The 22,901-nt window shown below is 40.3% G+C and overlaps 4 protein-coding genes across 4 annotated transcripts; all 4 read left to right on the forward strand.

Annotated features, from left to right (window-relative positions):
- The first annotated feature begins 3,750 nt into the window (after positions 1-3,750).
- On the forward strand, positions 3,751-4,683 carry LOC148423867 (olfactory receptor 10H4-like). Its single transcript, XM_088415022.1, has one exon. It carries the CDS (start codon positions 3,751-3,753, stop codon positions 4,681-4,683), a length of 933 nt encoding a protein of 310 aa, XP_088271148.1.
- Positions 4,684-6,790: 2,107 nt separating this feature from the next.
- Positions 6,791-7,720, forward strand: LOC148423868 (olfactory receptor 10H4-like). Its single transcript, XM_088415660.1, has one exon. It carries the CDS (start codon positions 6,791-6,793, stop codon positions 7,718-7,720), a length of 930 nt encoding a protein of 309 aa, XP_088271786.1.
- A 7,295-nt stretch (positions 7,721-15,015) lies between these two features.
- Positions 15,016-15,936, forward strand: LOC148423869 (olfactory receptor 10G4-like). Its single transcript, XM_088415796.1, has one exon. It carries the CDS (start codon positions 15,016-15,018, stop codon positions 15,934-15,936), a length of 921 nt encoding a protein of 306 aa, XP_088271922.1.
- Positions 15,937-18,042: 2,106 nt separating this feature from the next.
- LOC148423870 (olfactory receptor 6N2-like) lies at positions 18,043-20,178 on the forward strand. Its single transcript, XM_088415560.1, has 2 exons — positions 18,043-18,150; positions 19,247-20,178. Exon 2 carries the CDS (start codon positions 19,264-19,266, stop codon positions 20,176-20,178), a length of 915 nt encoding a protein of 304 aa, XP_088271686.1. The 5' UTR covers positions 18,043-18,150; positions 19,247-19,263.
- The last annotated feature ends 2,723 nt before the right edge of the window (positions 20,179-22,901 follow it).

Below are 22,901 nucleotides of genomic sequence, written 5' to 3' on the forward strand. Positions count from 1 at the left end.
GTGAGCCCTGATTTAAACCCTATCAAACATCAGTGAAAGGAGCTGGAACATGTAGCGTGGAGAAAGCTTCCAAACACGAGAAGCATGCTTAACCTGCCTCAAAAGACTGTGGGATATCATGTTTGTGTATGCTACTTTAAGTACCGTATTTTCCGCACTATAAGGCGCACCGGATTATAAGGCGCACCCCCGATTAATGACATATTTTAAAACTTTTTCCATGTATAAGGTGCACCGGATTATAAGGTGCACCCTCCATTAATGACATATTTTAAAACTTTTTCAATCACAACATAGTAATACTCAAAGTAATAACAATAATAACTCAAACAATAACTCTAAAATCTCAATAGCATAATAACTCAATGTCAATATGAGCAACCTTGTTCAACTGTAAACGCACAAAAGAAACAGGTAAATCTTACTTTATCAATTCATTCCCATCTACCAATCTCAATATTGATCCATATATATAAGGCGCGCCCGATTATAAGGCGCAGCATCAGCCTTTTAAAAAATTAAGGCTTATAGGTGCGCCTTATAGTGCGGAAAATACGGTAAATTAAGTAAAAAGCGGTTCTGCTACACTTATAAGATCAATGGTCAAACGGACATTATATTAAGACTTGATTAAAGTGATTTTATTTTGATGTTACTTTCCTTTTTTAATAATCAACTTAGGTTAGCAATGGCTGCTCGGTGTTGAGATGACTCAATGCTGTGTCTCCAGACATTAAGTAAATCTGGCAGGAGCAGAAGATTAATCAAAGACAAAATTTGTTTCATAATGGCTTTGATTAAAAGCTGCTCCAAGCACCCTTATAGCTGCTGTAATGTTACAATTTAAAATCTCTCACAAAAGTACTTTAAAAAAAAAGCAACAGTATTCATAAATGATGACACCGGAGACAAAGTGTTTCATCATTTAAAAATCATGTCATATAATAACATTAAAAAAAAAAAAATGGTCATCATGGCTACGCTGTTTGTTTGGTATTGTGGTTGCCACTCAAAGCCTTTAATGACTGTTATTGTCTAAAACAAGAGAGCGCCATGTGAAACAAACATGTTTTTCCAGTATTGATTAGACAGTTGATTAGCTGATGTAATTCCCGTTTGTTATGATGCGATGACACACAAGACGGCAACATATGCAACATAAACATGATGATTAAACCTCAGGGTCATGCGTCCACTATTCCCAAGACATCAATCTAGTGTCAGTTCATGGAGCTGGGACTGGCGATTCCCCGGTGGAGCCTCCACACAAACATGTGTCCGCAGTCCCTCCGCGCATCACAGTGACAACAGACAAGTCCAAGAAAAACAGGACAAGGACACTCAAAAGTTTTGAAACAAGAAGGTCAAATGCTTGTTTTTACTGTGAACTAAAACGTCTGGCTATGACATCAAAGATAAATAGATAAGAGATCAACATTTTCGATTTGAGTATTTACAGCTAGATTTGTTGCAAAACTTAGATGACACCACCATTTTAGGTGAACAAAAGCACAAATGTAAACGAGACTAAATTGATTTCATTGCACATCCTTTACATGCAATGAATGCGTTGACACTTTTTCTTATGTGAGCTTGCTGACAAGGTTGACGTTCGCATTAAGAGTACATGATGGACTCAAAAATGGACTTCCACTTACCGTATTTTCCGCGCTATAAGGTGCACCGGATTATAAGGCGCACCCCCAATTAATGACATATTTTAAAATTTTTCCATATATAAGGCGCACCGGATTATAAGGCGCATCCTCAATTAATGACATATATTAAAACTTTTTCAATCACAATATAGTAATGCTCAAAGTACCGTATTTTCCGCACTATAAGGCGCACCCAAAAGCCTTATTATTTTAAAAAAGCTGATGGTGCGCCTTATAGTCGGGTGCGCCTTATATAAGGATCAATATTGAGATGGGGGATGAACTGATTTACCTGTTTTTGTGTTTTTACAGTTGAACAAGGTTGGTCATATTGACATTGAGCTATGATGCTATTGAGAGTTTAGAGTTGAGTTATTATTGTTATTACTTTGAGTATTACTATTACTATATTACTATATTGTGACTGAAAAAGTTAGAAAATATGTCATTAATTGAGGGTGTGCCTTATAATCTGATGCACTTTATAGTGCGGAAAATACGGTAATAACAATATTTCACTCAAATAATAACTCTAAACTCTCAATGGCATCATAACTCAATGTCAATATGAGCAACCTTGTTCAACTGTAAACACACAAAAGAAACTGGTAAAGCTTACTATATCAGTTCATTCCCCATCTACCAATCCCAATCTCAATATTGATCCATATATAAGGCGCACCTGATCAAAAGGCGCAACATCAGCTTTTTAAAAAAAATTACGGGTTTTAGGTGCGCCTTATAGTGCGGAAAATACGGTACATACATAGTGCTTTTCTAATGTCGGTACTCAAAAGTGTTTCACAATGGCAACTTATTTACCTACTGATGATGCAGCATCAGGAGCAACCGGGTGTTCCGTGAGTTGCTCGAGGACACTTTGACATGGTCAAGGCGGTCGGGGGTCAAGCTCACAACTTTTCGGTTGGGAGGCGGCGATTCAATGTATGTAATGCTGAACAGTTTTTTTTTACAAATGTGTTTGTAATTTCTTACAATTGATATTTCACTGTGACAAAGTGTTGGTGGCTGAAACTGACTGACTAGCAGAAGGTTGGGTCTGGATAGTGGGGCTTGAACCTACAGTTTGCACTGGTAAAATGTTCATCTGGTCACATGGCGCGGCGTACGCTATACTTCGTGTTGCGATGGATTGTCATTAATTTGAAAACACTGTTTATATGTATCGCATCACAAAGCTACTGTATCAACAAGGACTAAGTTAAAAACACGCATCTGAGAAGCTGTACGTCAGGGGTGTCAAACGGCTGAGAACTTTCTTTTCTTTTCTGGGCTGCAGCAAAGTCAATGTTTTGTCTTACAGCGCCTGTAATCTTACTTTTGCGTCGTATGTCACTCGCTTTGTGGCAATGCTCGTCTGCCAGGAAAACGTCGCGATCAATTGGCCGATACTGCGCTAAATATCGTGCTGTTAATGCTGCGCTATTTCTATTTTGGCACAGTCACTACATTTCAATGGCTGTTAAAAATGGAAGTAAATACTACTCCGCCATTCTACAAGACAGGTGAATGCTTTTGCTTCGCTCTGCTCAGCTGGCCGTGTTGCGTAGTTCCGGTTAACCGCAAAATGGCCGCCATGATTCATTCCCGCTCTGTATGAGACAATCAATGTTCTCGAAGCTGATTGGCTCTAGGCGAAGTGTTAAAAAATGTTTAACTTCAACCGAATTTTGTGTAATGTTGCGCAAACTGCATTGACCCTGATTTAAAACGTGGCGCTTTTTTCACCGTGTGAATGCAGCATATACTGTAGCTACTCTGCTTGCTCCATTGATACCGTCAAACTGACACTCAGGACTAAAACTTTTAATTAAAATAGTAATTAAGCATTGCATCAGATTTTTCATCAACTTCAATAGCTCAAATTCCCTGGCGATCAAGTTCACAGCTGCCTTTTGATTGGAGCGTTGCGGTGCGCAACAAAGGATAAAAAGAAGCGGCCAGTCGGACAAGCGGGGAGATCTTCATGCACCTCGTCCCGTCAACAAACCGCGTGAGCAAGAGAAGAACAGACTGGAGGAAACAACGGCGAAAACGAGCCAAGGGATTGGATGTGACAAATGGACGGAGGATGACAAACGCAACTACACCCACGTTTTTTCACTTGACGGGACTGAGTCACATGACGCAGAAGCTCCGAGTGCTCCTGTTCGCCGTTACCTTATTGTGTTACGCTGCTATTTTGCTGGTCAACGGCGTTCTTATTATTACCATCATATTAGAGAAAAAACTGCACCAACCCATGTATGTGTTTTTGTGTAATTTGTGCATTAACGGCCTTTATGGAACAGCTGCATTTTTTCCTAAGTTCCTTCACGATCTGTTGTCCGAGAGTCACGTTATATCTTATGCCGGCTGTTTGATGCAGGTTTTTGTCATTTACTCTTACGCGTCATCGGAGATTGCCGTTTTAGCAGCGATGGCTTACGATCGCTACGTGGCCATTTCTCGACCGCTGGAGTATCACTCCATCATGACCAAAAGAAGGGTGCGGTTTTTGCTGATCCTATCCAGAATTACACCTTTGATCTGCCAGGGGATCGTGATGATCATGAGCGCCAAACTGGAACTGTGCGGTTCCCATATGGACAAAGTCTACTGCGAGAACTGGTCTCTAAATAAGCTGTCCTGCCATTCCACAACACCCAACAACATTGTGGGATTCACATATATTTTGTTGTTCACTGGACTGGACTTCTCCATTATGTGCTCTTATGTGCAGCTGATAAAATTAGCTTTGCGGTCAACAGAAGCCAGAAAAAAGTTCACTCGGACGTGCTTGCCGCATCTGCTGTGTTTGATCAACATCACGACGGCTTTGCACTTCGACCTCATGTACGCTCGCTACGGCACCAGCTCCATGCCGCAGAGTCTCAGGAATTTCATGGCCATCCAGATTCTCGCCTTTCCCCCGTTACTCAATCCCATTATTTACGGATTGAACCTCTCCAAGGTTCGCAACAACGTTTTGAAATATTTTAGGAGGAAAGAAGGGCTTGATTGAGGGTGATGGTAAAGTTTCATTTAGTCGTAAGGAAAAATAACCGTCAAGGCTTGTTCACTAAAGTCTGATTCTACCATTTTTACATTCCCAGTTGGCTGTGAGGATATAGCGAAAGATGAGTACAAATATGTGCAATTTCTGTTTTACCACACTTTTAAATTTGTTTTGAAATGTGTCTGTTGTCATTTGAAATATCAAAAAAGTAGACATGTAAAACTTTTATAACCTAGTCAACTCAGTTTGTTTGTTTGTTTTTTTTTCATTCATTTTCCCATTTTTACACATTACAGTAAATTATTCACCAGAGTTAAGAACCTTATAAATAATGTTTTGTAGTTGCTTGGTACATCTGGATTGATTTGACATCTGCTGCAACATCATTCGGTATTACTACTTGTGAGGATTTGAAAGGTGGCGGATGGATGGTGAAATTGCATGCAACCTCTGAGTGAAAACTTGCACAACCCCACCATCCTCTCGACAGGTCTTTTCCCAACACCGGGCTTTAACAGTGATCCTAAGTCCAGTGGAGGAATAGATGTAAAAAGATAACACAAACTGACATTTCCATTATAATGACAATGGATGTTACGTAGGATCACAACATACTACGTATGACATTATATTTACCGTATTTTCTGCGCATTAGTCACACCTTATATCTGCTATATATGCTACAATTATGAAAGGATTTATATGGGGGAAAGGCATAAAAATTGAGAGTTTTTGTAATATAAAACATAATTTTATGATTTAAATCCAGGAACTGTTTTTAAATCAACAAAACAATATACAGTATTTTTATGTTTTTGGTTGCAATTTGTTTAAAAAATGTACTTGAAAAATTGAATTGAATCATATTCTTTTAAACTCTTCATTTTTCTTGGCATTGATGGATACAGTTTTTAATGTAATCAAGAGATATTTTTTCCTCCATTCTTCAGATAGTACTTTCCATAAATCATCTTTATTCCTCATGTCTGATTGTCTATTAGTAAAGTTTGACCGACATCTGATTGCTTTGTTGACATTCCCTTTGGCACAGCCCCATCTAGTGGATGATTAATGCAAGCCCAGCCACTACGGCAGATTCTATTACGCAGTGTGCCCTATACAAGAAAACACTTTTAAAATAGGCCATTTGTTGAAAGTGAACCTTATAAGGTACTAAAGTTACTGATTCCTTTAGGTAATAAAAGTAGCAAACTAAACAAATACTAAATTATTTTAGTATTTAATTGGCTGAAGTAATTGCTTACTAATAGCAGCCATTTAAACCCCACCCCATCCTCTTGCTAAAAACTTGAAAATAAATTGGAAAAAACATATAAACACCTGAGACTGGATGTCAAGAGTTACAAAAAATGTTTAAAAAAATACGTGTGATTAAATGAATTAATGTTTCGGCTGTCATTGCCCTGCAGTCAAAAGGTAGTCAAAGTGTACGAAAAAAAATTGTTGATACGCAGCATTGAAAGTTGAATATGCCAAAAACTTTAAAATTTCAAACTTTGCAACATTCAAATTGTTGTCACCTTTCTCTTAGCATTTTATAAAAGTTGAGATTTCACTCTAGCTGAGTGGACATTAACCTTGAAGGGGCCTTTACTCCATTATGAAAGGCTGTGCAAAAAATTCACGGATGCATGCAAAATGTGTCATATGATTTCCAAAATAGAATATATATATACCGTGGACAAATCATGTTTTATTAAACACCTTGTTGTGGGCAGGAAATTATTGTCGTGTTTAGTCTGTTAGCAACATTAACGCCTGCTCCACCGAAATCGGACACGTGAAATTGACGCAAGAGCTTTTTGACTTAAAAAAAAAAAATGGAATCACCTTGCAAAGAGTTACAATTCCTATATGGGAATATCAGAAAGCAATTTTTGTTTTTCAAGATTTACCATAGCTGTAGTTCCCTAGCGGTCAAGTTCACTGCTGCCTTCTAATTGGTGCGTTGCGGCGCACAAAAGAGGATAAAAAGAAGAGCCCGGTTGGACTGGCGAGGACATCGTCGACCTCCTCATCCGGTCAACAAACCACGCGAGGAAAAGAAGAACAGAGTGAGATGAGATATGGAGATGAGACAAATGGATCAAGGATGACAAACGCAACCACGCCAACGTTTTTTCACTTGACTGGACTGAGTCACATGACGCAGAAGCTCCGAGTGCTCCTGTTCGCCGTCACCTTCTTGTGTTACGCTGCTATTTTGCTGGTCAATGGCGTTCTTATTCTTACCATCATATTGGAGAAAAAACTCCACGAACCCATGTACATGTTTGTGTGCAATTTGTGCGTTAACGGACTTTATGGCACAGTTGCTTTTTTTCCTAAGTTCCTTCACGATCTGCTGTCGGAGAATCACGTCATATCTTATGCCGGCTGTTTGATGCAGGTCTTTGTCATCTACTCTTACGCCTCGTCAGAAATCGCCGTTTTAGCAGTGATGGCTTACGATCGCTACGTGGCCATATCTCGACCGCTGGAGTATCACTCCATCATGACCAAAAGCAAGGTGTTGTTATTGCTGACCCTCTCCAGAATTACACCTGTGCTCTGCCAGGGAATCGTGATGACCATGAGCGCCAAACTGGAACTGTGCGGTTCGCATATTGAAAAGCTCTACTGCGAGAACTGGTCCCTCCTTAAGCTGTCCTGCCACCCCACCACATCCAACAGCATCGTGGGATTCACAAATACTTTGTTGTACACCGGACTAGACTTCTTGATTTTGTGCTCTTACGTGCAGCTGGTGAAAATAGCTTTGAGGTCAAAAGAAGCCAGGCAGAAGTTCATACAGACGTGCTTTCCGCATCTGCTGTGTTTGATCAACATCTCGGCCGCTTTGCTCTTCGACCTCATGTACGCTCGCTACGGCACCAGCTCCATGCCGCAGAGTCTCAGGAATTTCATGGCCATCCAGATTCTCGCATTTCCCCCGTTACTCAATCCCCTAATTTACGGCTTGAACCTCTCCAACGTTCGCAACAATGTTTTGAGATATTTTAGAAGGAAAGAAGGGCTTTGATCGAGGGTAAACAGAGCGGTAATGTGTGCAAATGAACAATCAGGTTTCAGTTCGTCATGGGGATTAAAAAAAAAAAAGCGTCAAGGCTTGCATACGAAAGTCTTTCATTTTTCTTTTACGGTCAGCTGTGAAGATATCGCGAAAGACAAGTAAGAAGATTTTGAGTGTAATGTTTATTGCTTATTTTCAAAACGCTCCTGTGACGCAGTATTTGTTTGAAAAGGTAAATGAATCTGGCAGATTGCATACATGCACACCATATTGCCTGACTTGGGTTGGTAAAACTGTGACAATCCTCATTTGCATGCACAAATGTATCAAAACGCACAAGAAGATAACCATGTACTGTTGCTCGCATCTCAGTCAAATAAACGAATATAAAACGCCTGTTAAATTATTTGCGTCTGATCAATTTCAATTCCACTTCAGACTCTTTATTTCAGATTTGAAATGTGACTGTTATTTGAAATACCAAACGTTTTATAACCTGGTTTATATTAGGGTTTCCCATACATGCAACTAACAATGTTTTATTTTTGTTTTCTGCTCCTTTTTTCCATTATTTACACATTTCAGTATATTATTCACCACAATTGAGTACTGTATAAGTAATTTTTTTGGATTTTAGTATCTGATTTGATCTGTTATTTGCGGAAACATCATGTGGTGATACTATTTGTGAGGATTTGGAAGGTGGCGGTGGGATGGTGAAATTTCATGCAACCTGCATAATCCTCTCAACGGCTCTTTTCCTCACCACAGGCTTTAGCTCTAACACTAACTTCAGTGGACGAATAGATCCATAAAGAATAAAAATTGACATTTCCATTCCATCCCATAGCATTTGTATTCAAGAGAGCTATTTTCATATTTCTATTATTAATAGTTGAAATATCACACATTGCACCGCGCGCTTGTTTAAGGCGACAAATCCTTTTTAATCTTAAACGGGTTGAATTTTAGCAGCCTATAATGACAATGGACGTTATGTCGGATACTGCTAACGTACGATGTCATTGTACTCACCGGAAATATTTTCTGTTGAGGAGATTTTTGGTGAGTTTGCTGGAGTTGGGCTGATTCGGTCAGAGGGTGTGGAAGCTGCAATATGAAATGAGAAAATACTCGTTGAGATAAGTGTTATGAAGTCGGTGATCTTAACAAGTATACATTGGAGTTGGCTTACTGTGAATACGCTGAAATATAGTTGCTGATGGTTTGGAGTCTGAAATACTGACAAACTATAAAGTGATGCTCAGCGACACATTCAAAACGCTTTACTTTCCCTTCCTCGAAATGAGATGCGTTTTTACAAAAGCAGGCGTATGTCGCAGAAATGAGTTTTGTGTTATTGATGAAAATACAGATGTTCTGCTAATATATCCGTTTTGAGATTCCTACAAATACAACCTCTTAAGTCATTCAATCACAAAGACAGTTTTTTTTTTTTCAGAGTCCAGGCTTCACAAGTAAAAGTACAAATATTTTCAAGTGTTTGGCTAAAGGATGGACTAAAAATTGCTGGTACTAAACGAATGAGGTACTAGAGTGATTGATTACCTTAGGTAATTACTGTAGGTACTAATTTGTTAGTAATTACTAATCAAGTACTCAAGCAAGCGATTATTTTGGAATTAAGTACTTAAACTGGGTGTCAAAAATATTTTCCCAAGTGGGCCAGACCAATAAAATCATGGGATGTATTTATATAACTTTAAAACAATGGCTTCAAATTTACTATTCTTTTTTGATAAAAGCACAACTGTTCTGTCCTCCCAAGATGTTAAGGTGGTTTTCGTCAAGGTAGACAGACAGCGAACAGCAAAATGAGGGCAACTTCTTTAATAGTTGTGTCGTTCTCACTCATTTTTATTTTGTAAAACTGCAAAGAATAATATATACCAAACATACAGTAAGTATACATATGTGAAATTTACATTTTACCAAACCAACTGTGAAGATTAAATCCAATATACAACCACAAATAATATTCTCTTCTATATGAGATGCTAATGAGCTAACACAAAAATGCTAACGAGTCAACACATACAAAGGCAGCACCATTTAACATGCTGATATAAACTAACATTAGCCAGCTTGTTATCTATAATAACACGAATGACCAACCATGGGCATATTAAGGTAAATAATATTCCATGAAAGAAAACGACTCACAGACACTTGTGGGCCAGCTCTTGTAAGGATGAACAACAACGTGTGGCATTGACATAACTGATCCCAACTGGATCACCTCCCCCTCCCTTTCAGAAATGCACTCCCAACAGCGGCCAGAGGCGGCGCCAAAAAACGAAAACCAAGGCACAAGTCTAACTGTTTTAACTGCTCCAGAACACTCCTCGCCTGGTATAAGTCCTTTATACCACTATGTATTTTGTTCTTTTCGAGTCTTGCTTGAAGGTTCCTTCTTGTCCTCACTGGGAATGCTCTTGACGTCGAGACCGATGGGCCATTCATTGCATTTGACTTGTTCGTTTTTAAGAAGGACAATGTCTCCAACTTGGGTGTTGTAATTGTCTTTGCTCCATTTCTTCCTGGTCTGCATGTTTGCCAAATACCCTTGTAGATCTTTTGGGTCAAACTCTTCTTCTGGTGCAGGAGCAGCACACGCCTTTTGTGTGAGAAGCATCGCTGGTGTTAAGACAGTGGGACACTCTGGGTCAGGGTCGATGAAAGGGTCTAGCTTTGACAGGGGGTTTGTTTTGGAGACAGGTTTTCCTTTTTCCAGTTGTTTAAACTCCTCTCCCGGCTCTAGCACATGCACCATCTCTGCTTGCTGATTGTCAAGCATGCCTTGCATGAATTCAACGAAGTGATCTCTCATGTCTGCTGTCTTGTCTAAGCTCTTACGAAGGGTGGAGAGTCGCTCAAGAGTCTGGACTCGATTATTAGGCAGTCGGCTTAGTGTTGCAAATGGTAGGGGTGCCATCCATGTGTTGGACTCATCTTGACACATTTCCTTTTTCTTTTTCATAATGGTCAGGAATTGTTTATTGTCGACTGAGGGTGCAGGACTCTTGTCGTCTCCCTTCCTTATGAGCACTGTGTTTCTAAGATTGTCTGGTTGGTCTCTGTGGTGAGTGTCTCCCAGTTGGTTTGCAGGCAACTTTTCTTTTACATCGATGCTGTTTGTGCATGGACTGATATACGATGGTCTCCCTTTGAGCAGTGTGTTGGTTTTGAAGGTCTTCTCTGTGGTTGGCTTGTGTGTCCCTTCGAAACTGACATCTCCTATCACCACCCAGCCAAGGTCAAGACGCTGGGCAAATGGCGCGTCCTGTGGCCCATTGCGTTGTTCTCTCACCTTGTGCAGACTCAACACATCTCTTCCTAAGAGCAGTAAAATTTGTGCCTTTTCATCAAGATCTGGGATTTTGTGTGCTATTGGCTCCAAGTGTTGATGATGATGTGCAACATCAGGAGATGGTATCTCAGAACGGTCTTTTGGAATCATGTCACACTCAAGCAACGGAGGAAGAGGCACCTTTGTGTGGCCATCAATGGATTCAATGATAAAGTGCTTTGCTTTTCTTCCTTCCATTTCCACAAGACCTGAGCAGGTTTTGAGTGTGTATGGCTCCTTATGTCCTATGACACCAAACAGATTGAAGAACTCAGACTTCGCAAGAGAGCGGTTGCTCTGATCATCCAAGACAGCGTAGAGCTTGACTGACTTGTCCCTCTGTCCTTCTGGATACACCTTGGCTAGGCAGATTTTTGCGCAAGACCTGGAACTACGCCAGTCTCCACACACTTCCGTGCACAGTGTTGTTGCTGAGGTTGAGTCTGTCTTCTCTTCCGGCTCCTCGCCGTGATCTTCCAACTCTGGCTGTGGATTGGTGAGATTTGTGTCATATGGTGGAGGACCTGGGTGTAATGCTGAAATGTGTTTTTTACTTTCACATTCAATACAGATAGTTTCAACTGTACAGTCCTTTGCCCCGTGTTTGGTGGATGCACAGCATCGAAAACATATCCTGTTCTCTTTCAGGTACATTTTCCTTTCTTCTAGAGTCATGTTGCGGAAACCGCGACACTTCCGGAGCGGGTGCGGTTTCTTGTGGAGAGGGCACTGTTTGTCTGGATTGTCAATTGTGTCGATTTCTGGAGCGTCAGACCCCGACTCATTTATGATGTCTGTTTTTCTCACTGAGATATGCGTTCTATTGAGGTTGTTTGTAGGTTTCTCCATTTTCCCTGCACTTGCGGAGTGGAAGAAGAAGCTGGGGTCATTCCTGATCCTAGCTTGCTCTTGGATGAATCTGGAAAAGACGGTGAAGGGAGGGAATGTGACCCTGTAGTCTATTTTATAATTGGATGCTTTGGTTATCCATTTTTCTTGGAGTGCATATGGCAGTTTCTCCACAATTGGATTGACACCACGTGCTGTGTCAAGGTAAGCAAGTCCAGGTGAAAAACCTTCTGCTTTAGCAAGCTCCAACTCCATTAAGAGGTCTCCTAATTCTCTCAGTTTGGCTCCATCTCTGGCAGATATCCTTGGGAATTCTTCGATTTTTTTGAAGAGACTATATTCAATCATCTCAGGAGCTCCATACATTTCTTCTAGGCGCTGCCAGACCATTTGAAGGCCTGCACTAACATCATGAGCCCGTGCAGAGCTGACTCTCTTTGCTTGTGCTGCTGACTGTGGCCCAAGCCATGTGCAGAGAAGATCAAGTTCTTCTCGTGGTGTCAGTGATAAGCCCTTGATTACGTTCAAGAATGAAGCTTTCCAACCACGGTAACTTTCTGGCTCGTCATCAAACTTCTGTAATGTGGCTGACACTAATTCTCGTTTCATGAGATATCGTGCCACATCTTCGATCGGCGATGAGTCTTGGGTGATGTGATGAGGAGGTGATAGGCGAGATGGCTCGCAGCAGCGTGTAGGCTCTGTATTCTGCTGATTAATGGGAGGATGTAGCTGCAACAAATGTGGATGTGCTGGTTGATCCTCATCTCTCTTAAGCATACGAGGTGGAGACAGTTGTGTGACCGGGTTCACACGATGACCTTCACATGCCTCTGTCTTGAAAAGTGCATCCGGGGGAGCCAGAGAGGTGATTGGACATGAAATTGATATTTTTGGTGACACCTTAGGTGGAGCTAAAGGTGTGACTGGATAATAATCATGTTGTATGGTAGTCTGGTAATTCTGGTCATATGGTTGATTGTTCACATACTCTTGAACCCTTTGTACTTTATGCTCAGACGATATTGAGAAGTGTTCATCTCTGTTGAACTTTTCATCTAGCTGCTGAGCTGCAACTTCAAGACTTGTAGCTTCAGCGGTTGCGGCAGCAGCCATTTTCTTCATTCGCAGGACATGTAGCTTAGCTTGAACATCAGCTTGTTGTTTCATAGCTTCTGCTTCCTCTTCAGCATAGGCCAAATGCGCATGTGCAGCTGCCGCTTTGGCTCGCGCTTTGGCAGCTGCGACGCTTGCTAATGACCTACATGAATGCTTTGAGGAGCTAGAGCAACAGGATCTTGTTGCTAAAGATGATTTTGCATCCATTTGGGGTAGTTGCTTTTCCTGGGAATGGTATTTATTGAACTGTTCCTTGTTGTCATCCATGACACACAGTAGCTGTCTCTTTATGGTTGCTTCTGCCGAATAGAGTGTCTTTTTACTGTTCTGTCCTCCCAAGATGTTAAGGTGGTTTTCGTCAAGGTAGACAGACAGCGAACAGCAAAATGAGGGCAACTTCTTTAATAGTTGTGTCGTTCTCACTCATTTTTATTTTGTAAAACTGCAAAGAATAATATATACCAAACATACAGTAAGTATACATATGTGAAATTTACATTTTACCAAACCAACTGTGAAGATTAAATCCAATATACAACCACAAATAATATTCTCTTCTATATGAGATGCTAATGAGCTAACACAAAAATGCTAACGAGTCAACACATACAAAGGCAGCACCATTTAACATGCTGATATAAACTAACATTAGCCAGCTTGTTATCTATAATAACACGAATGACCAACCATGGGCATATTAAGGTAAATAATATTCCATGAAAGAAAACGACTCACAGACACTTGTGGGCCAGCTCTTGTAAGGATGAACAACAACGTGTGGCATTGACATAACTGATCCCAACTGGATCACCTCCCCCTCCCTTTCAGAAATGCACTCCCAACAGCGGCCAGAGGCGGCGCCAAAAAACGAAAACCAAGGCACAAGTCTAACTGTTTTAACTGCTCCAGAACAACAACATTGCTATTAATAATAAAACATTAACATTACAATTAATCGTAAAACATTCCAAGTGTTTCATTTATTTGACAAAATTCAGCTCATTTTTATACTTTACAAAATCATCTCACGGGCTGGATTACGCCCGCTTGCGGGCCAGAACCAGGCCGCAGGCCGTATGTTTCACACCCCTGTACTAAAGTATTCCATTTATTAGGCGCTAAGGTCCTAAAGTTACTGATTAGGTAATAAAGTATTAACAAAGTAATCAAATATTCAATTATTTCAACTTGGCAGGTTTCAAATTGTTGTAACTTTGTCAACGTTTCTTTTTCGCTTTTTATATCAACCGAGATTTCAACTGCATGCGATGACATTTATGCAACATGTGAAAATATTTTCCCAATCACTACCAAGTAAACTCCAGTAACGATAGCAAAATGCTGGTCAGGATGTCACTGAAACATTAGAAGGTTTCTTAAAGGGGCCCTTACTCCATTAGGGTGGACAATCATTTCACACACGCATGCAGAATGTGTAATAAGATTGAAAAAATAGAATATCTCCACAACAGACAAAATGATGTGTTTTTTTTCAAGTAACTTGTTGTGGACAGCGATTTGTATCACGTTTGGTCTGGTTAGGGATAGGGTTAGGTTTAGCAAACCAGTTGCTCTCGGTATAGGTATGCGGCCTGCTCCGTTGAGATCGCGGACACGTGAAATTGACGCAGCAGATCTTTTGACTAAAATTCCGATCAAAAATTTAATTATCTTGAATTATATTTATTATACTTATATATATATATTTTTTTATATTAGGATATGATATGACGTTTTTGTTTTTCATGATTGGCTCGAACCCCCTTGCGGTCAAGCTCGCTGCTGCCTTTTGATTGGAGCGTTGAGGCGCACAAAAGAGAATAAAAAGGAAGCGCCCGGTTGGACAAGCGAGGACATCTTCATCCTCCTCGTCACGTCAACAGACCACGTGAGGAAGAGCAGAACGGAGTGGAGGAAACGACGGAGAAAACAAGCCAGGGGAATCGACCAGACAAATGGATCAAGGATGACAAACGCAACTACACCTACTTTTTTTCACTTGACGGGACTGAGTCACATGACGCAGAAGCTCCGAGTGCTTCTGTTCGCCGTCACCTTCTTGTGCTACGCTGCTATTTTGCTGGTCAATAGCGTTCTTATTCTTACCATCATATTGGAGAAAAAACTCCACGAACCCATGTACATGTTTGTGTGTAATTTGTGTATTAATGGCCTTTATGGGACAGTTGCTTTTTTTCCTAAGTTCCTACACGATCTGTTGTCCAAGAGTCACGTTATATCTTACGGCGGCTGTTTGATGCAGGTCTTCGTCATCTACTCTTACGCCGGGTCGGAAATTGTTGTCTTAGCGGTGATCGCTTACGACCGCTACGTGGCCATATCTCGACCGCTGGAGTATCACTCCATCATGACCAAAAGCAGGGTGCTGTTGTTGCTGACCTTCTCCAGAATCACGCCTATGCTCATCCAAGGCGTCTTGGTGATCATGAGCGCCAAGCTGGAACTGTGCGGTTGGCATATTGGAAAGCTCTACTGCGAGAACTGGTCCCTCATTAAGCTGTCCTGCCACCCCACCACATCCAACAGCATCGTGGGATTCACAAATATTTTGTTTTACACCGGATTGGACTTCTTGATTATGTGCTCTTATGTGCAGCTGGTAAAATTGGCTTTTCGGTCAACAGAAGCCAGGAAGAAGTTCACGCAGACGTGCTTTCCGCATCTGCTGTGTTTGATCAACATCACGGCGGCTTTGCTCTTCGACCTCATGTACGCTCGCTACGGCACCAGCTCCATGCCGCAGAGTCTCAGGAATTTCATGGCCATCCAGATTCTCGCCTTTCCCCCGTTACTCAATCCCCTTATTTACGGGCTGAACCTCTCCAAGGTTCGCAACAATGTTTTGAAATTGTTTCGAAGGAAGTAAGGCCTTTGAATGAGGATGGTAACTTAAGGGAGGATGGTTTCTTATTTCTGACAAGGCTTATCGACTTACTGTAAGTCTTCAACATATTTTCTTTTCCAGTTGGCTGTGTGGATGTAACATGTAATGATATTTTGAATGGGATGTTTATTTTTGAGGTTGGAAACGCTTCTGGTACACAGTATTAGTTAGGAAAGAAGACTGAATATGAGACGTTTTGCATGCACAGCAAATTGCCTAACTTGGATAGATAAATAGGTCAAATTACTGGTTTGCATGTACGAATGCATCTCAATACAAAGAAGCGTAATCATGTCTTGTTGTGCCCATGTCCATAAAAAAGACAATTTAAAAAGTGCCTGTATTTGCATTTGGTGTCCTTGTTTGTTATTAAATGTAGGAGGGGAATAATCATTCGCATAAAGTACATTTTCACATTTTTACATTGACTTGTCATTTGAAATGTCAAGACTGTTTAATGAAAATACAAAAATGGTACCCATAATAAAATTCTAAAACCTTTATAACCTCGTCTATTTTAAGGGTTTCCATACATACAACCCACAATCATTCTTTTTTCTTTTTCATTAATATTTCAATTTTTACACATCACAGGAAATTATCCATCACAATTGAGTTCTTTGCAAATAGTGTTTTGTCTTTGTAGTATCTGGCTTGCTTTGACATTTTCTGCAACTTCATGTGCTATTACTATTTGAAAGGTGGTGGATGGAGGTGGCGGATCTGAGTAAAAACCTGCACAACCTCCCAATGTGCTCAACAGGTCTTTACATAACACCAGGCTTTAGCTGTGATACTTATTCCAGTGGAGGAATAGATGCTAAAATGTAAAACACATTCACACTTCCATTCCATCATATATTAGTCATACAGTATTTAAGAGAGCTATTTTAACATTTAAAAAAAATATATAATTACTTGCAATGTAACTCATTGCACTGTTTATAAGGCTGAAATGACTAATTTGTTGTAATCTCAAACGGGAATAATTGTAGCAAAAATTGACTATGACATAGGTGTCAAACTCAGGGCCCGGGGGCCATTTTCGGCCCGCCACATCGTTTTATGTAGCCAGCAAAATTCTTGAAGATTCTGACTGGAATACCAAAGTTTAAATTTTTGGGGTATACCAAAATTGTCTCCTCGAGGGCAAGAGGTTACCACAAAGAAAGTTAAACACGGGTCTTGTCACGTAGCAAAAACCATGGGGACACACTCACACGCTTTGGTTTTTCATTTTGAGGACATCCCATTGACATCATGCATTGTAGCAATGTCAAACATACGGCCCGCGGGCCACTTCTGGCCCACAAAAGGATTTCATCCGGCCGGCGAGATGATTTTGTAGTGTAAAGTATAAAATTCCAAAAATGAAAAACTTGAAATGTTTTATGATGAATAGTAAGGTTAATGTTTGATGAGTAATAGTGCTGTTGTACTTGCGCTATTTTGGACAGTATTTAAAAAAAAAAAAAAAAATTGAAGTTGTTTAATTAAAGCGAGGAAAAAAATAAACCATGATTTCATTGGTTCGGCCCCCCTTTTCCTCCATGCGGCCTGCAAGCTAAAACGAGTTTCGGCAGCCCTGCTATATATTTATATATATTTTTCAACAAGTGAATTGGAGCGATGCGACATTCATGAACACACCAACAAAAGCTGAACGAGCCATTCATTCGAATAGCTCTTTTTACTGAACGGCTCTTGAATAAATGAAATCTCATCACCAGGTGCCACTGGGAAGAGCTAAACCTATTAGCGAAGAAGACTTAACAATTGTTTAAATGAAAAGACTATGAGAAAATTGGCTGAAAAGATGAGTCAGATTTAGTGGACTTTTTTTTTTTCAACAGTTGTATTTTACAGGTAAAGAATCATATTAAAGGAGCCAATTGCCAATTTTATGTTAATTCAAGTCTGTGAAAAATATTTATGAAAAATTGATTAATCTTGGAATATGTTTGCGATTGAATTTTTCTTTTGCTTGACGCCACAATAAATCCTCAAATAAAGACTCGATACCTAAAAAAAATCTACTGGAGTATTTTTACTCTGTTACTTCCAGCCACTGAGGTGGGACCAGATCAAGTCCCAAAAGTGCTATGGGACAGCATAAAAAGACGCATGTCCTCACGACCAGTAGGTCTTCCGAGGTGCGCAGTAGCACACGGAAGAACATCATGAAGACACGCGCTGGTAAGTATGCAGCATGTGATTTTTATCTCTGTGTCTCTTAAATCTTGATCATAGAAACCAAGCTTTTATTTATCTCGCTAGCAATGAAACAACAAAAATGTTACTTTCAGGATCAAATTAGACTGAGGTGAAAGTGTTTTTGACAGAGAGCGTCCTGGTCTATTTCCTGGGTGGACTATAACAATTTTTGTGTTGGAGCAAATGTGTTTGCTGAAATGTTGTGTTCCTCTTAATTGTTTCATCTGCTGGAGTTCAGTCTGTAAGGACTGCGGCTTTGGAATTAGAAAGCAGAAATTCAAATAAATTAAAACATAAATGTAAAAACTGGTTGCCTAGAACCCATTGCTTAATAGAGGACACATGTGTTTGGATAGGATTTATTTTGCTGTCTTGGACAAAATGGAGAATGCAAATAGGAACGGGCTGGGTCAAAAGGGGAGATGCAACCAGGTCGTGATCATCTTGAATAGTGTGCAGTGCAAGTCCCCATTTATGCTCAAAAACAAACATCAAGGTGGTCGCTATGTTTTCTCATGCTGGATTATAGTCTATTTAAAATACAGTGATAGTGAAGTTTCATTCGAGTTGAGGCAAAAAACAGAACCAGGGTTACAATGACAAATCTTATCTCAAAATTAGTACCATCCTTTGTGTGGCGACACCTAATTGAGACTGGAATTGTCTATTACAAGCATTCAAATGCAAGTAATTCTTTTGTGATTTGCAAAATGTTGTTTCCCCAGTTCCAGCGTAAAGCCATTCATTTTAGAATACAGTATTTTTAATACTTTGTGTGTGTGTGTGTGTGGTGTGTGTGTGTGTATATATATATATATATATATATATATATATATATATATATATATATATATATATATATTTTGGCTCAAAAAATATTTGGATTATTTTTTATTCAACTGTTTTTAGTAAAGTTTTTAGTTTTTCAACATGTGAACGAAGAAAAAAAATGTACAAAACACCTTATTTTTTTAATACGTCATTCATTTGTAAACAATTAGGGTTAACACATTGTGCTGAAACATTTATAGTGCATTTATAGTCCACCAATGACTAATTCTCTATTGTCTTTCGACAGATGGTGTCAAATAAGAGATGCCCAATGAAACGTTCTTTGCTTACTTTAACCTCACCATGTTCCTGAACATGGGGCCGTACCGCTACCCGGCGTTGGCCTCATGCCTCCTCATTTACCTCTTCGTCGTGTGCGCCAACTTGGCCATCGTAGTGACAATTTTCCGAGAGAAGAGCCTTCACGAGCCCATGTACGTATTCGTGGCCAGCTTGTCCTTCAACGCCCTGTACGGCTCCACGGGATTCTTCCCCAGATTGCTGCTGGATCTGGCGTCTGACACTCACTTGATCCCTCGCGCCGCCTGCTTCACGCAGATCTACTTCATCTACTCATACGCCTCCAACGAGATGACCACGCTGGGCGTCATGGCCTACGACCGCTACCTGGCCGTCTGCCACCCGCTGCACTACCACACCAGGATGACGGTGAAAAAGGCCTTGACCTTGGCTGGCATGGCGTGGCTTCTATCCATCTTAATTGTCAGCTCGCCCATCTACCTAGCTGCGACGCTGCCGCTGTGCGACAACAAAATCCAGAAGGTGTTCTGCGGCAACTGGAACATTGTCAAGCTCTCGTGCGTGCCCACGGGTATCAACAACGCGGTGGGCATGTTTGTGACCATCTGTGCCGTATTCCTCCCATTAGCTTTTGTCCTTTACACATATTTGCGCATCATAAATGCCTCCTGGAGATGCTCCGCCAAATTCAAGGGGAGAGTATTCCAGAGCTGTTTGCCACACATGATCTCTTTTGTCATTTATTCCATTACCACATTTTGTGATATCGCACTGAGCAGGTATGATGAAGAGGAGCTGAACCCCTTCTTGGCCATCATTTTATCTATGGAGTTTGTGGTGATTCCGCCAGTTCTCAATCCTTTAGTGTACGGTGTGAAGCTAGCAGATATACGCAGGCGCATATTCAAGATCCTTTAGGTGGCACATTAGGCCCAATTAGTGGCTTATATACTGTATCATATATGCGTAGACACATCTTCAAAGATCCTGTGACGTGGTGCCTGCGTCTGAATGTGTTGTAGCATCAATCATTTTATATACTGCTTGTCATCTTCAAGGGGTTCGTATAATGGAGATTTAATATTTTGGAGATTTTAACCAGGTTGCAATGTTAATTTCCCATATTAAACATTTTCCTTCATTGATGCATTTCCAAGAAATGCCCGCTAATCCCGAGCTCTCAGCACTTGCCCCACCCGAGCAGATTCTCAGGGCCGTGTCTAATTGTCATGTCACAGGTCGGAGGAAGGCCCTCGTCGTGCCCCTGCATTGACCCCGTACTTTCTGTGCAAGAGTAAATACACAACCACCTTATCTGAGGAGACGTTCACATCTTTTACTTTAAGTTTCATTCCTGAGTTGGGGGGGTGACTTAGCACTGAGTTGGCCAAGTAAAGAGCAACCATTCATTTATTAATTACAAAGTTTCACCATAGAAAATGCCCAAGGGGCCAAAATATGTGTTTGGGAGCACATGGCCGGCCAAACAATGTTGTATCTTTCACCCAGACCTGTTGTTATGATTGGTGGATTCCCGAGAGGACCTCAAGTTACTGTGTGTGGTTTCTTGACACATTTTTTGCTTTGTTGGCAACTCCATTTTATTTCAATGTCAGTAAATTGCCTGTTTTTGGCTCCTTCATTCACTCCGTCTCTGACTGATTATTGATCTCTACAAATTTGCTTTTTCGTTGTTGTTTCGGATCCGGCCAATCGGCTTTTGAATGACGCCAAGAAGAAGGTGAGAGGCGGGATTTCGGTCAACAAGCCGTTTAACTTCCTGGTTAGAAATTCAGACACCAAGAGACATATTTGAATTTTCCATCATTTATGTGCATATATTTATATATAAAAAAAGCTTTAAATAGCATAACATGGGTCCTTTGAGATATCAACTTGAAGTAAAACTGACTAAGACCAACTCATTCAATGCCAGGGTCGTATTTTCACGTTTTAAGAGTCCGGACATAAAATCCCAGCTACTTAGGCATTAAATCAATTACTTAAGTCCATTAAGGACATTGATTTCCAAATACTTAAGTATTAAATCGATACTTAAGTAACAAATTGAATGCCTGAACTCTTAAAAAAATGTGAAAATACATCCGAGGCATTGAATGAGTTAATTAAATTGAGGGAGTCAAACAAAGGGAGACAGAAGAAGATGCTATTGTTGCATGGCTCTTGAGTTCAATTTTACTCGCTGCCAAGGGGCAGTCTCCACTAGTAAAGGCAATCTGTCATGTTACTGTTGTATTGGTGCAGTGTTCTTAACAACCTTAGTATACAGTCTGCTGAAAATATGTTGGCGCTGCTCTTATTTCTAAACCTGCAGCCGTGTTCAGTCCGTGTTGACGGCGTGATGTTTCGCACCCCTTGAAGGAAGTTTTAGATAAAAACAAAAATATTAAAAGCCATCTTTCCATCTTGCTGTCTAAATATCTGATGTTACAACCTGCAGTTTATAGTCCTGGGTGGCCTAGACAATCCAAAAATATTTTTTTCTGTGAAATTTTGGGTGCAGTTTGTAATCCCATGCATCTTATAGTTAGGAAAATACGTAAATAACAATGTCAATTAGAAAAGCAAACATTTGTGCTTTGTCAATTAGAAAAGTATATGTACTCTTACTCTCCACCACTTTGCTAGGGTCAAATCAAATCCCAAGAGGACAAAGAGACGATATTAAAAGAGGCGAGCACTCATGTCGAGTCTGTCTTCAAACGTGAGCAGTTGATCACGATGAACGTTCCGAAGACGCATCCTGGTGAGTATGCAGCGCGACTGGCTTTTGAGTGTCATGATTCTATTCTTGAATTTCAAACCTTCCATTACATCTTGATAAATGATTGTGGGCATCGTGGCTATTGTAATTGTTTGTATTTCAGAAGTACTTTATGCAAGCGGTAGCTCGGGTGAAAAGTGGCTGGCTTTAAAGTTGGAGGACAAAGATTTGAGTCAAAAAATGAACAAAAGAAAAAGCTTGTTACTCTTGTTTTTGGAAAGCTGTTTGCTGGCACAGTTTGTACGCGTCTTGGGTGTGACTTGCTTCTTACTATCTGTGGTGTGAAAAGATGAAGATTAATGATAACGGGACAGACAGATGACGGTGATGAGAGACTGAAAGAAAAGCAAGAGGATGCTTCAGAGAGTGAGCCGGAAGACTTGAAATTGTTTTTTAAAGGTGATGTCATAATGCAAGAAAAGAGACTATAATGAAGATGAGCGATGAAGAGATGTGAGACTGTGTAAAATAGAGAATATATGGATGTTGTCATTAATATTCAAGCACTTGACCTTCTGATTTGTGCTGGGGAAAAAAAGCCTGCATTGTGGTGTGTGTTATGAAAATGAAATGAAAAAGGAACACAATGAAATCATATTTCCTGCATGCGCACACATATTACTACTTACGTTTAGCCACACATAGCATTACCAAATGTCATATTTTAATTTTGGGCGGAAACCTGACAAAAAAGTTATTGTTTAGAACTCATATTTGTATGTTTTACTGAGCCTTTTTTCCTTTTGTTTACTTGCTTGCACATCATGTTTAGTCTTTAATCACAAGATCAATGGAAATAATACCAATTTTTGTTGTGAAGGATGCATTTTCAATTGTGTCATAAGGCACAAACCAA

The sequence above is a fragment of the Hippichthys cyanospilos genome, chromosome 5 (genome assembly GCF_059441005.1).
Source record: "Hippichthys cyanospilos isolate Australia breed blue-spotted pipefish chromosome 5, RoL_Hcya_1.0, whole genome shotgun sequence".
Classification (NCBI taxonomy): domain Eukaryota; kingdom Metazoa; phylum Chordata; class Actinopteri; order Syngnathiformes; family Syngnathidae; genus Hippichthys; species Hippichthys cyanospilos.

Bases quoted from the DNA above. Each gene is read 5' to 3' on its own strand.
- LOC148423867 (XM_088415022.1), top strand. From the start codon at position 3,751: ATGACAAACGCAACTACACCCACGTTTTTTCACTTGACGGGACTGAGT.
- LOC148423868 (XM_088415660.1), top strand. From the start codon at position 6,791: ATGACAAACGCAACCACGCCAACGTTTTTTCACTTGACTGGACTGAGT.
- LOC148423869 (XM_088415796.1), top strand. From the start codon at position 15,016: ATGACAAACGCAACTACACCTACTTTTTTTCACTTGACGGGACTGAGT.
- LOC148423870 (XM_088415560.1), top strand. From the start codon at position 19,264: ATGCCCAATGAAACGTTCTTTGCTTACTTTAACCTCACCATGTTCCTG.